Source organism: Salpingoeca rosetta (genome assembly GCF_000188695.1).
Source record: "Salpingoeca rosetta unplaced genomic scaffold supercont1.21, whole genome shotgun sequence".
NCBI lineage: Eukaryota > Choanoflagellata > Craspedida > Salpingoecidae > Salpingoeca > Salpingoeca rosetta.
In genome coordinates this window covers 664,402-678,599 of record NW_004754913.1, presented here as the reverse complement: position 1 = coordinate 678,599, position 14,198 = coordinate 664,402, and the positions used below count along the sequence as shown (strand labels likewise).

At 55.8% G+C, this 14,198-nt stretch overlaps 3 protein-coding genes across 4 annotated transcripts in view; 1 reads left to right on the top strand and 2 right to left on the bottom strand.

The window, feature by feature from the left end:
- Positions 1-2: 2 nt before the first annotated feature.
- PTSG_08161 (uncharacterized protein) lies at positions 3-9,772 on the bottom strand. Its single transcript, XM_004991128.1, has 27 exons — positions 9,392-9,772; positions 9,179-9,240; positions 8,921-9,000; positions 8,645-8,697; positions 8,277-8,376; positions 7,924-8,049; positions 7,536-7,616; positions 7,287-7,357; positions 6,765-6,924; positions 6,411-6,494; positions 6,187-6,240; positions 5,810-5,904; positions 5,241-5,376; positions 4,831-5,016; positions 4,526-4,595; positions 4,185-4,258; positions 3,846-3,922; positions 3,460-3,532; positions 3,081-3,224; positions 2,722-2,814; positions 2,353-2,412; positions 2,057-2,140; positions 1,707-1,823; positions 1,481-1,564; positions 1,196-1,282; positions 757-900; positions 3-497 (listed from the first exon to the last, which is right to left on the bottom strand). Exons 1-27 carry the CDS (start codon positions 9,586-9,588, stop codon positions 237-239), a joined length of 2,853 nt encoding a protein of 950 aa, XP_004991185.1. The 5' UTR covers positions 9,589-9,772; the 3' UTR covers positions 3-236.
- Positions 9,773-9,929: 157 nt separating this feature from the next.
- PTSG_08160 lies at positions 9,930-13,167 on the bottom strand (the record flags this gene model as incomplete). 2 transcript variants are annotated; one of them, XM_004991126.1, is made up of 3 exons in its annotated part: positions 13,079-13,167; positions 11,487-12,626; positions 9,930-11,258 (listed from the first exon to the last, which is right to left on the bottom strand). In XM_004991126.1, the coding sequence occupies exons 2-3, from the start codon at positions 12,075-12,077 to the stop codon at positions 9,993-9,995; spliced, it is 1,857 nt and encodes a 618-aa protein (XP_004991183.1). In that variant the 5' UTR covers positions 12,078-12,626; positions 13,079-13,167. The 2 variants fall into 2 exon arrangements, with proteins under 2 accessions (XP_004991183.1, XP_004991184.1); XM_004991127.1 differs by having other exon boundaries at positions 9,993-11,258; positions 12,914-13,101.
- Positions 13,055-14,198, top strand: part of PTSG_12691 (pre-mRNA-splicing factor RBM22) — a 5,199-nt gene continuing 4,055 nt past the window's right edge. Inside the window, exons 1-3 of the mRNA XM_004991125.1 lie at positions 13,055-13,270; positions 13,464-13,638; positions 13,961-14,116. Coding sequence (XP_004991182.1) covers positions 14,053-14,116 — 64 coding nt within the window. The 5' untranslated portion in view covers positions 13,055-13,270; positions 13,464-13,638; positions 13,961-14,052. The remainder of the gene's footprint in view (positions 13,271-13,463; positions 13,639-13,960; positions 14,117-14,198) is intronic.

Genomic DNA, 14,198 nt, shown 5'->3' with positions numbered 1-14,198 from the left:
CGTTGGTAATTGTCGAATTTTATGGATGCTATGACGAAAATTCAAGGAAGGACTCAACATTGCAGCCCAGCATGCAAAACAAGATCGAGAGAAGCAAGCGCGGATAGGCATACACACACACACACACAGACACACAGACACACACAGACAGACACACACACACACACACAGACACACACACACACACACAGACACAGACACAGACACACACACAAGCTAACGGGTAGGTGTCTCGATTAGGCGGAGAGGGCGAGGCGGCGGCGGGCAGAGAGGAAGGAGGGGAGGTTCCACTTGGAGTGCGTGAGCATGTGTGGGCCGTTGTAAACACACAGCACGGTCATGGCCGGGTTGTATGGGAGATCTGGCAGCAGCTTCGGCGTGATGAGGAAGTACTGCGACGACTCCGACGTGGACGAGTTGACAACCTGCTCAAACACGCGCTTCTCGTTTGTCGCGTCCATGCCCTGGTTGATCTCATCCACCACGCGGAATGGGCACTGCGTATGTGTGTGTGTGAGCGTGTGTGCGTATGTGTGTGTGTGATCTTTGGTGTGGATATGCAAGAAAATATCAGGCGACAGCATGTCTGACACAGACAGAGAGAGACAGAGAGGCAGAGAGAGAGAGACAGACAGACAGACAGACAGACAGACGGAGAGACAGAGAGAGAGATAGATAGATAGATGGATAGATAGATAGATAGACACACACACACACACACACACACACACACACACACAGAAACACACAGCTTACCCGTGTGAGGCGCTGGAGGGACATGAGGTAGAGCATGGTAGAGACGGAGCGCTCGCCGCCAGATTGGTGGTGGGCGCGCAGCGGCTGCAGGGCCTCGTCCTTGCGGAAGCTCACGCTGATCTCAATGCCCCAATCCTCGTAGTTCTGGCGCGGATCAAGGGGGCAAGGGGGGGGGGGCAAGGGGATTGGGGTTTACCGGGCGGGGGTGAAGGAAGGGCATTGTTAAGTGTTGGTGAGGGCGTTAGGAGGTTGGTGGAAAGGAAGGAGGGGAATGCACGGCAAGAAGGTAAAGCAAGGGAAACCATGCGAGGTCAAGTGGGGCCTGCACACACACACACACACACACACACACACACACACACACACACACACACACACACACACACACACACACACAGTCATGGGCAAGGCAGGTGGAAGGAGTGAGCTGCCCACGCACAAGCTTCTTCAGTTCCGCCTTCCACTGCTTGGCGACGGCGGCCATTTCAGCGTTGAAGCCCTTCAACTTCTCCTGCACCTCGCGCAACTGCCCATGGAACACAATCACAAGAACAAGTGCGTGGTGTGTGAGTGAGTGTGTGTGTGAGTGAGTGTGTGTCAAGGAATTCGAGAGGGAAGAAAATGGCAGGGAAGCAAGGCAGGAAAAAAAAAACATGAGACACAATCCATTCCCATGAAATAGGAGTCATCATTTGTTCCAGCATGCACGGTTACCAGGCCGCACCTCGCCCTTGTGTTGTTCGAGCCGCTTCAGGGCGCTCTCAAATGCGTCGACGGCACTCGCGTTTGCGGGCGCAATCACGTGCATCTGAAGTGGCCATCATCCATGGTGAGCTGGCAGTGGTTTGGTGGCGGGTTGAATGGAGCAGTGAAACACCCCACTACACCACAACAGCAGTAGCAGCAGCAGTGACACAGTGACAGAGGCAACACCAGCAGCGACAGCAGACCTGTGCTTGCAGGTCGGCCTTGGCGGCCTCGAGACCCGGGATTGTCTTGGCCAGACCCGCAAACTCCTGCTTCTGCTCCTCAGTCAGCATGCTGTTGTCGTTGTTGGCCCGGGCAGCCTGAAATGCATGATGCAAGCGCATAATATGTGCGTGTTTGTGTGTGAGCGAGGCGGGATGCGGCAAACACGCACCAATGACACGCGACACAGAGAGAGAGAGAGAGAGAAACAAAGAAAGAGAGAGAAAGAGTATGTGTGTGTGTGTGTGTGTGTGCGTGCGTGCGTATTTCTCAAGTGGACGGGGGGCATGACCTAGAGTTTGTGTTTTGCCTCTGCCTTGAGGCACTTCACGTCGTCCTTGAGCTGCTTGACGACGTGCGCATGTGCGCGCAGAGAGTCCTCCTCTTCCTCCGGCGCCCGGGTGTTCACGTGCACCTGCACACAAACACACACACACACACACACACACACACACACACACACACGGATATGTTGTGAGCAGAGTCGGAGAGCAAGGGACCTTCATCAGACATGATGTCAACTGTGCTCAAACCTCCCACAAACACGGCACTGATTGTGCGACCACCACCACCATCACCACCATCACCACCACCACCACCACGGTAAGTTCGCACAGCAGTCCCCACCGTCGCTTCCGCGCGGTCGAGGTTGAGTTGCAGCACCGTCAGCACATCCATCTTGCCAACCTGCACGCGCACACACAAAATGATTAAACAAGTGCCGAGTGCGGGCGGAAGCGTTGGTTGAGAAATTTAGTTGGACATGGTATTGCGTCGTGGTAGAAACAAACGAAAGCGGGAGGGGGGCGAACATACATACACGACAGGATACACACACACACGCACGCACGCACGACATGACACACACACACACACGCACGCACACACACACACACACCACACACACACACACACACACAAACACACAAACACAGAGCGCAGTACACCGCAACACAAAGCACAAGCCAACAATGCATGTGTGCTGTGTGGACGTACGAGTTTCTGTGCGGTGTCCTCGATCTCGCGCCAGTAGGAGCCGGATGACGCAATCAAATCCGCCATCTCCTTCTGCACGACTTCCTTCTTCACCTGGACGACGGGCCAAGTGTGTGTGTGTGTGTGTGTGTGTGTGTGTGCGAGGGATGGCGCAATCAACCGATTCAGAACGTCGAGCCGAACAGCTACATTAAACCGTAAACGCACTGACACAAACAAACGAACAAACGAACAAACAACAAACAAACAAAGGAACAAACAAACGAACGAACAAACGAACAAACGAACAAACAACGAACAAACAAACGAACAAACAAACGAACAAACAAAACTGTCCACGTCAATCCACCACTTCGCACCTGCAGCTGGTGCAGCTGGTTGTTGTATGCTTCGCGTGATGTTTCATAGCGCTTGATTTTTCCGGACAGGTCCACGACCTTGTGACGCTCCTCCTGCAAGGCGGCGATGCGCTGCGAGAACTGGCTCTTCTCCTCCTCAATCTCCTGCAACGCGTTGAATGGGCGCAGCAGCACAGTCGCGCGCGTGTGTGTGTGGGGGGGGGGGCGGAGGTATGAGACATGTGTGCGCGCGCGTGTGTGCGTGTGTGTGCGTGTGCGTGTGCGTGTGTGTGTGTGTGTGTGTGTGGCGGCTCAAGGCAGTTGCATTTGGAGTTGAAGTATGTCACTTCAAGGGTGTTTGAGAACAGGTATCCACTTGTGCCCGAACACGTTGACTCACAGCTGCGCGCGCTTCAAGCTGCTGCAGCTGCTGTTGGGAGGTCTCAATCTCCTCCTCCAAACGCCGAATTTCGCTGATCAGCGGTGATGGGAAGTGTGGTGATCACGACGACGGCGATGACGACAATGATGATGATGAGCAGACCAAAGGGATGGGTGAGGAAAGGGGGGTGCTGATCAGCAATGCATCATGCACATAAGCAGCCACACGCGCAGGCAGAGGGGGAGAAGCAAGCACGAACACAACTTCTTCTGGAACAGAACCACATTTTGCGGGAACACAACAAGTGGAGACAGTGCTAAAAACAACACACACACACACACACACAGCCACACAATCACACACACACACAGTCACACAATCACACGCGCCGCGGGTGCGCTGACCCGATGAGGTGCTGCCTGCGATCGGTGTCGACGGAGAGGGCGAGCAGCTGGGCCGGCTTCACCTCATCGAGCCGCATCTGCAGGACACGGCCCGGGGGGGATGGCAGGCATGGACGTGAATGAGGAAAGGGGGAGATGAGTTGATGGGGAGTGAGAGATTGGACAAAAATTGTGCGTGTGTATGTGTGTGCGCGTGTGTGTGCGGGCGAAGGAGGTCCACGTGAGCGGCAGGACACCACTCATCACCACCACCTCAACTCGCCACCACCGCCACTGATCATCCTCATCATCGTCATCGCCATCATCGTCGTCATCGCCATCATGGTACAAGGACCGCACCGCATCTGCGCGGCGGTCGAAGCGGGACGACATGACGCGGTAGCCCGTTGTGCCAATGAAGAACGACTTGAAACCTTTTCCCCCGCACGCAGTGGCGATGGCAGCAATGTCATGGGTGTGTTGGTGTTGGTGGTGTTGTCGTGTGGTTGTGAGATGGGGGGAATGTGTGAAAGGCAACGAACGTCACCATTGACAGCGACACAAAAGGCAAAGCAATGCATGCAACAAGCAATCATCATCCTCACCAACACGCAATCATCATCCTCACCAACAAGCAATCATCATCCTCACCAACAAGCAATCATCATCCTCACCAACAAGCCATAACACCATCACCGCACCTCGTTCCTTGAGCCCATCTGCAATGTCGCGCGATTTGCGGCGGACATACGGCGTCTGGTGCAAATACAACTGCACACGATAGCGATGCAGGCGGCGATGCCCGGGGGGGGGGTGTGCAAGTCAGAACGGAAAAGACATGGGGAAGACAAGGTGGAGCAATCAGCTTGCCATGCATCATCCCACAGCAGATCATTACCGCCACAGCAACCACCACCACCACCACCACCACCACCACCACCACCACCACCACCACCACCACCGACGGCAGCATGTCTTGCTAATGGCCGTGACTCTTCCAACGCACCACTTTGGCGAGGTAGACCTTGACGCGATCCGGGGCGTCCACGGCATCCAGGAGGAAGCCGTCAATCCCAAAGTGCTGCGCTTCCTCCGGCGTCAGCGGCGCCGAGATGCTGGACAAATCATCCGGTGGGATCCGGACAACGTTGATGGGGAACCCGCGCTGTTTGCGCAGCGTGGACACCAGCATCTGCACACGCATGAGGTAGAGCGGTGTGTGGTAAGCGAGTTGATCTAGAGGGGGAGGGAAGGGGCGCTTCAAACGGAGGAATGCAATGCAAAGAACGCACGCAGATTCAGACACAGACGCAGACACACAGACACAGACGCAGACACACAGACACACAGACACAGACACAGACACACACACAAGCACAAGCACACACACGCACAAACACAAGAACAGGAACGCACCCGCTGGTCGTCTTCGCACTGGCAGAGGAAGGCGATACGGTCGCGGCCGGGGATGCTGTGCTCCACCAGCGCAGCAACATCAGACTGCTGCACGTTGATGTTCAGCACAAGCGGTGGGAACACGCGCATGCGGAACCTGCAGCATTGTGTGGGTGTGTTATTGTATATTTGGGTGTGTCGTGATGCGGTCGTTGATGTGAGGCAATATATGCAGGCGTGCATTGCTTCGTCTGCTGTGGTGTTGGTTGTTCGCTTGCTCGCTTGCTCCAAGCACACGCGTGGTTGTTTTCGCATGCACACATTGGTGCACCCACCCGTCGCTTCTGCCGGCCTCAAGTCGCCTGCAACACACACACACACACACACACACACACACACACACACACACACACACACACACACACACACACACACACACACACAGATGCCATGTCAATACCACGCGCGTCAAACAAGTGAAAAGAGGCGCAAAGAGCCACGTGCTGCACGGCATAACAGTCACACGCAACACACACACACACACACACTCACGAAACACACGCGACACACGCACGCACGCACGCACGCACTTGTTCATATCGTTGATCCAGGCGATTGCATCACGCATCCACCCGTTGCGCTGCTCCAGTGCAGCCTGCTTCCTCTTCTGCGCATTCTCCGCTTCCTACACACGGGCACATGTGTGCATGTGTGAGGAACCATGGTGGAGGTGGTGGTGGTGGTGGTGGTGACACCGTTAGCACACGCGAAGCACGGGGCATGACGCTGTTTGGCTAGTGGTTGCATGTGTGTTTGTTTGTTTGTTTGTTTGTTTGTTTGTTTGTTTGTTTGTTTGTTTGTTTGTTTGTTTGTTTGTTTGTTTGTTTGTTTGTTTGTTTGTTTGTTTGTTTGTTTGTTTGTTTGTTTGTTTGTTTGTTTGTTTGTGTGTGTGTGTGTGTGTGGAGACCTGAATGGCGTTCTTGTGCTTCTGAATGGCGCGTGTGCGACCCTGTATCGAAGCCTGCAGAAATGGCAAAGCCAGTGATGAGCAATGCGTCAGCTTGAAGCAGTTCAACAGACACCCCTCCCCCCACATGCTGGCTCACACATTTGAACACACACGCACACACACTTGCATGAATGGCAGGCGACATGCCATGGCGGTACACCTGTGCCTGTGGTTGGACGCACCTGAAGGTCTTGTGTCTCATCGCGAATGGCGTCAAGCTGCGGTGTAAACTCGTTCTCCCTGTGCCGCATCTCTCGCAGGTCCGCCTGCACAAACGCACACACACACACACACGCACACACGCACACGCACGCACACGCACGCACACGAAAAGGAGAGAAAAGGGGCAGGGAGGGTGAGCAATACAGTGTCAGTGTGACCATTGGGACTGCTTGTACTGCAACCACAACCAACACATCCATGCACCCATGCACACATGAGCACACGCGCGCACATCGCGATTTGTGTTCGCTCCTACACACCACCACCACCACCACCACCACCACCATCATCACCACCACCAGCGTCACCATCACCTGGATCTGCTGCATGTCGCGCTGGCCGGAGAGGCGGGCCGTCAGCTCCGCAATTTTGCGCTCGCAGTTCATCCCCCTGATGAGGGTTGTTGCGGCGGTGGTGACAGTGGTGATGGTGGTGATGACAGCGGGTGGTGAGGGTGGTAGTGTCGTGAGGATGCTGGATGGCGGCAGTGTCGTGAGAATTGGAGGAGCGGCACATGACGCGAAATGCCTGCAAGCAGTGACGCATGGTTCAAAACACCGAAGCACACGGGCGCGCGAGGACGCACTTGTCTTGGGCTTTTCTCGTCTCATTTGTCAACTCGCCCAAGCGAATGTCCACATTCAGCAAACTGCACACCGTCCGACCGGAGGAGGAGGTGGTGGTGGCGGCGGAGGAGTTGGAGAGTGTTGTGCATTCATACAAGCATGTGTTGGTGAGGAAACAATTCATCATAATGAAGGCACGCAAGCACACACAAACACACACACACACACACACACACACAAGTACATGCGGGCGTGCGGAGACCACGGCACCTGGAGCTAAAGTCGGCCGCCTGGGTCTGCAACTTGTTGAGCCGCCGCTGCAGCTTTCCAATGTTCGGTTTCTGCGCACAAACATGGAGTAATTGTTTGAGGGTGTGCGTGTGTTGTGTGTATGTGTGTATGTGTGTGAGTGAGTGCGAGTGTTGTGTGTGTTTAGGTATAACATTGAATGAGTGCAAATTGTCATCAGCAGCATCGCAACAAACACCCGGCAAAGTGTTGCCTGCAAGCACGACTGACCACGCCGCTCAAGTTCTTCTCCTTCTGCGCTTTGTCCTTCTCGGCCTTCTCAACTGCTTTGCGGAAGGGTTGCAGTTGTTTCTGCCAAAGTGTGTGCATGAATGTGTGTGTGTGTGTGTGCATGTGTGCATGCATGCATGTGTGTAAATGGTTCCTGTTCGTTGTCGCGTACGCGCTCAATCATTCGCTCAATTTGCATCATACACACACACACACACACACACACACACACACACACACACACACACACACACACACACACACACACACACACACACACAAAAGTACACACAAAAGCACACGCGCGTTGTGGCGGGGCTGCACCTTGGAGTGGTTGAACGCCTCCTCTGCCTTTGTCAGCTCCTCCTTCCTGAACCACATCACTCACCGCGCGCTGCGTGTCAACAAGGAGTTCCTGCGGGGTCTTCTTGGCAAAAGCGGACACTTTGTCCTGCGGCAGAAACTGGCACAGGTTGTCAATCTGGATGCCTTGTTTGGCCACTGTTTCCCGGACCTGCACAGGCACATGTGTATAAGTGTACATGTCGAGAAAGAAAAGGAGCATGGACATGTTGCAGACATGCAGACAAGTGGGCCCACGAGCACGTACATGCACGTGTGCAAGCAAGCAGCCGCCATAACAGTGAGCAAACAGCTACCACCACCACCAGCGGCAGTGGTGCCCAGGTTGCATCAACACAACATCGCATGCTGCCGCCACCACAACCGGTGTCCACACACGTTCTGCTCTGTGGTTGGCTTTCCGTTGATGTAGAATGCGTTTTGGTTTCCTTTCTTGATCACCCGCCGCACCACCATGTTCTGACCGCTGCTCTGGAACCTGCAGCAAAACCAAAAGACCAAGACGGGCGGTGTTTGCACGGTCGCATGCACGAGCATTAGTGTGTGTGTGGTGTGTGTGTGTGTGTGTGTGTGTGTGTGTGTGTGTGTGTGTGTGTGTGTGTGTGTGTGTGTGTGTGTGTGTGTGTGTGTTGGACATGGGGGGGGGGAGGAGCGCATGAGAGAATGGAAGCAGATCGAACGCGGAGGAACATGTGCAGGAGTGTGCAACTTGGCATATGCCCTTGTGTGCTGGCTGTGCTACTTACAGCTCAACCTCGATGGTGGCTGAGTTGGCGCCGGTTCGAATGAACGCAGCAGCCTGAGGCAGTGCCGTGTGATGCAAGGCAAACACATGTGAGCGAAGCAAAGGTGCATCACACACGACATATGAAAAGGAAAGGCACAACATGGTGCAGCACACTACACCGCACCATAACGCTGCACGATACAGCACAGCACGATACAGCTCAGCACGATACAGAACAGCACAGCTTCACACGGCACACCGCGCCACAACACAGCACACTGCGCCATCATCTCACCTTTGTTTCTCTGCCAAGGACGCTGGGCTTGCCAGCGAGGGCCAGTGCCATCGCACAGACGATGGAGGACTTGCCAGTGCCTAAGGACGCCGTGGTTTGCCATGGGGAAGGAAATCGTGCATGCGCGTCAGGAATGCACAAAACGCAGGCGCACGCTTGTCGATGGGCAAGGCCGCGCAATGTGTGGAGGCAAGGATCGGGCAGGGCGTGCGCACACACAATCTGTTCACAGTCCACAAACACAAGCACGCGCGTTACCGTTGGGACCGATGACCACATTCAAGCTGGGGCCTGGCCGGAACTCAACATGGTTGTACGTACTGCACGTCATGACATGTTGTATGAGCAGCGCATGTGAACGAAGCTGCTGGTCACAGCCACAACAGCCACAACACAAGCAACGACAGCGACAGCCTCCAAATCGCGGCAGCAAAACAACTACCACATACATGCTCGCGCCTGCACACTCACACAAAGTTCTCCAGCTTCATGCGGACAATGGCACCATCTCGGTACAAGCTGGGGCTCGTGGTCTTTGATTTCTTCGCTGCAGGCGGTCCATCGCCGTTGGCGGTCTCTTGTTCTTCTGCAACTTCATCATCGAACTCGCCGTCATCGTCCACTTCCGCTTCTTCCTTGTGGCGCCGTCGCCGTGACGTTGGGGCCATGGTGTTGGCAGCGGTGGTGCTTTGGTGGTGCTTAGGTGCTGGCCGTGTCGCTCGCTCAACGGTCCAGTCACACACCACAACGCACAGTCGTTTGTCGCAACAACACGCTTCAACAATAATGTCGGACAAGGCGCGAAAACCCAGTTCGGCCTATAACAAGTGCATTGGCCTATATGTATTTGGGTTGGTGTGTGTGTGTGTGTGTGTGTGTGTGTGTGTGTGTGTGTGTGTGTCTGTCTGTCTGTCTGTCTGTCTGTCTGTCTGTCTGTCTGTCTGTCTGTCTGTGACACTTCCACACGAGCATGGACACATACAAACATGCACACCTACACACACACACACACACACACACACACACACACACACAGATGCACACACGCACGCAAATGTACATGACGCGTGTGCTATGAACAGAGGATAGATAAGTGCTGGCGAAGGTCCGGGTAGCCAAGGAGGGAGCTGGTGCGCAGAAACAGCTGGAGAAGGAGGGCGTTGTTGGCGGCAATGCGAGCCATGGCATTGCACGTCTCTGCTGCGCGCAGGTCAGACAAGTCTCCCGCGCGATGCAGCCGCAGCGCTGCAACCACCACGTCACACGCACGCCGCACACTCAGCGCACCATCATCAGCATCGGTCTCAGCATGGTCGGGAAACAGGTGCCGTTGGCATGCTGCACGCGACTCCACAATGGCTGCCGTGTTGGCAACTGGAATGGCCGTCGCATCAGTAATAGCAAACCATGCGTTGCCGAGCGTCACAACCAACGCAGCAGCACGCTCCTCCCGCGACATCATCGCGGACGAGGAACCCGCAATACCAGAAGCAGCAGCAGCATCGGCCAATCTGTGTTGCTCTATTGCATCTCGGTGTTGTCGCTTTGATGGTGGTGCTGTTGGAGTGCGGCTGTGCTGGGTGTAAACAGGAAGCTGCGTATCTGCTGACATGCCCACGTCTGGAACAGCGAGAACACGGTGCAGCCACGCCCATTCCTCAGCACCAACAATTCCTCCACCTTTTTGTTGTTGTTGTTGTTGTTGTTGTTGTTGTTGTTGTTGTTGTTGTTGTTGTTGTTGTTGTTGAGCAAAAGATCCGCCCCGCAGCACGGGCGGCAGCGGCAAGAGGTCACCGCTGGTGATGGCGGCGAGAAGATCAGCAAACAACAGCAGCGGGTGCTCCACCACAAGCACAGCGCGGCGTGCACGCGACAACGCACCTGCTGCCGCTGCTGGCTGCAATGCAAACCACGACTGTACAGCACCAAGTGCGCTTGCACCTGGATGTGCGGCTGCCTTGGTCAGCACTCGCAGCACAGCACGCCGTGTCGCCGCCACCACAGTGAGGCGAGACGTTGTGGAAGACGAAGATAAAGACGCGGCTGAAGATCTCATGAGCGACGAGGATGACGCTGACAACGGTGACAGCTGTGGTGATACTGGGCGAAGCTGGCGTGAGCGTTGGCGCAAACTGCACACGCGTGTCGACAGCGGGGAGAGTGCGCAGGCAAGCAGCTGCGGCAGCGCGTCCTCCTGCTCGCAGGCGGTGTTGACCTCGGCCAGGTACTGCGCAGTGAAGCCGAGCGAGGCCTCGTGGTGGCGGCGCTCGTAGTCTGCAGAGGAGGCAGGGGACGCGCGGCGGGCGTAGCGGCGGCGGTACACGGACCACGCGACCACCTGTGACGGCGGGAGTGGGGGTGGGATAGTGAGCGGGGTACGTTTGGGACGGCAACCAAAGTATGCAGGCACACACTGAACACCCACGCACACATGCACACACAGAGACATACGGACAACACACAAACTCACACTCACACTTACACTCACACTCACACTCACACGCACACACACTGAACATACTGAACACACACGCAAACACATAGACGTAAACACACAATCACACACCTTCATGTGATGGATGAGGGCCTGGCTCGGGTAGAGGGAGAGAACGGTGCTGTTGGGAGCGCTGCAGATGGTGTGCACGGAGTTGAACAGCGAGCTGTGCGCGTGCGTGGGGCGAACAATGGTCTTGACGTTGCCCAGGAGCGGGTTGTCCCTGTGCAGGCGGCAGCGGTAGGTGTTAAGCATGGGTGCCCCGGGTGGGTGGTCACGCAGCAGCCGCCCACTGCTGTAGGAGGCCATCAGCATGCGCACCTGGCCCGTGGTGGCCGGCAGCGTGGCCAGGTACGATCGCAGCGCACGCGTCGGCCTCAATGACGTGCGCGAATGCACCGTGGCATACTCGTCCACGTCCATGAACATCACCCACTCGCACTCGCGCTTGGCGCGCAGCAGACAGTGGCCCGTATACCCCGGCTGCGTGTGCGGCGTGGGAAACCACACGTAGTCGATGGTGAAGAACAGCTGCAGCAGGCGCACGTGCGCGTGAAGGTTGTCCACCCCAGAGTCGTTGTCGTACACAAACGTCTTCTGCAGCCCATGCACGGCCGTGTAGAACCGCAGCCACTCCTCAAGGAACTCACTCCGGTGCCACATGAGCAGGCACGCGCACAGCTGATACGGAGGGCCCGCCGCTTGCTGTGTGCGCTGTGCGGGCGGCGTGAGGTGGGGCGTGTCGACGTGTCGCAAGCGATGGCGGCGTTGCCGTTGCTGGTGCTGCTGCCCTGGTGTATTCGTAGAAGCAGAGGGTATGGAGCGTATGGCTGTTGCTTGCACAGGTGTGTCGACTGCTGTCCTTGTTGTTGCTGTTGGGATGACGGTCGTCGGATGGGCAAGCACGCCGCGAAAAGCGACGGTGACGGTCGTGTGGCCGAGCCGGAGCGAGCGTGGCACGGGGCACCGCGTGATCTGCTGCACGACGGAGAGCGGGCGCGTGATGGCTGGGGGGTGGTTAAACACGCAGCGCACGCCACTGTCTTCGATCGTGAGGTTGTAGAACTCTGATGCGCCGCAGGTGTTGCGTTCCGTTGTCGCCAGGAAGCGGAAGCCGAGCGACTCGCTGGCGTGCGTCAGCTGCTTGTGGAACACGACAACCGTGCCATCGCCTTCATTCTGCACCAGATAGACTTCCCCGCGGTGGGGGGCCTACAGCGCATGTGTGCATATGTAGACAGAGAGAGAGAGAGGGTGTGTGTGTGTGTGTGTGGGTAAGAGAGAGAGAGAGAGAGAGAGAGAGAGAGAGAGAGAGAGAGTGTGTGTGTGTGTGTGTGTGTGTGTGTGTGTGTGTGTGTGTGTTGCGTGAGCAAGTGTGCGTGAGAGAGTAGTGTGCGTGAGAGAGTAGTGTGCGTGAGTGTGCATATGCGTGTGTCTGTGTGCCACGACACCTGCACCACCTGCACTGCACTGCATCCACACACCCTCTTTGCTCGCACCTTGTTGGCAGCGGTGGCGATGGCTGCGTGGATGATGCCGTGGTGGCCGCTGTCACGTGGAACCAGCGCCAGCATCAGCACCAGCACCACCACCACCACCACCACGCGCATGCATGCACACTGTCACAAACACAGAACTTTGTTTGCGCCAATCGCTTTCCCCACCTCTGAGCGCTGGGAGCAGTGTAAGATTTCAGCGAGTTTTCCCCAATAAAACAACAGAACAAAAAGAAGAACTGGGAGGAGGACCAACCATCATCAAACTGCCACAACAGCCACCAACCAACCAACCAACAACGAAGATGATGCGTGAAGATGAACGCCCACTGCGGCGACGGGTTGCCAGCAGCAGCGAAGGTGCGGTGTGTGTGTGAGTGTGTGTGAGTGTGAGAGTGAGTGTGTATGCAATTGTGTCAGTGAGTGTGTATGTGTGTGTGGTGTGTGTGTGTGAGTGTGTGTGTGTGTTGGCACTGTCTGCCTCTTCCCCCCAAACGCACAAACACACACACACACACACACACACACACACTCGCTGCTCGTTGTTGCGCAGGCGCTGATGACTCGTTTGTAATGACGGAGGAGCAAGTGAAGATGGTCAAGTCGGCGATACACAAGGACAGGAGCAACCCGCTCGTCACCAGCATCATCTGGATGATCATCGGCGGCTTTGTCTACTTTTACTTTGACCTGCAGAGTGTCCTTCTCTTTGATCCTCGCATCCCAACGTCAGTTGTGTATGTATGTGTGTGTGTATTGGCTTGTGTGCTTGGGCATGTGTGTGCGTGTGCGTGTGTGTATGTGTACGTGTATGTGCATGCGTGTGCTTGTGTGTGTGCTTGTGTGTTTGCTCGTGCGCTTGTGTGCAATTGTCTCTGCGGGCTTTGTGTTTGAGTTGAATGTATCTTTCAACCTTCCATGCTATCTCCCTCGACCAGCGTGCACTCGTGCGTCTTTGCTCCCGTTTTGCATTCACCTCACCTCACCGCACGCACACACACACACATACACACACACTGCACACACACACACACCTTCTGACTGACACAGGTTTTGGTTGCGGTTGTCTGCTGTGTTGTTTGGAGTGTCGTGCGGGACTGGAACCTTGTGTGTGTTGGCCAGCCTCCTATTCAAGGTGGACTATGAACAACAGTTTCCCTGGGCGATCCCACTTGCGGCTGGCACAGGCGTGCTCTGCGTTCTCTCGTAAGCTATGCGTTACGGCATTTCTGTGTGTGGCTGTGTTTGTATGCGTGTGTGTGCATGCGTGTGTGTGTGTGTGTGTGTG

Coding starts and splice junctions, on each gene's coding strand:
- PTSG_08161 (XM_004991128.1), bottom strand. CDS start 9,588: ATGGCCCCAACGTCACGGCGACGGCGCCACAAGGAAGAAGCGGAAGTG. Junction 4,259..4,525: donor AGATGGGCTCAAGGAACGAG/GTGCGGTGATGG, acceptor GCGGGGGAAAAG/GTTTCAAGTCGTTCTTCATT. Junction 3,533..3,845: donor CGCAGGCAGCACCTCATCGG/GTCAGCGCACCC, acceptor ACCGCTGATCAG/CGAAATTCGGCGTTTGGAGG.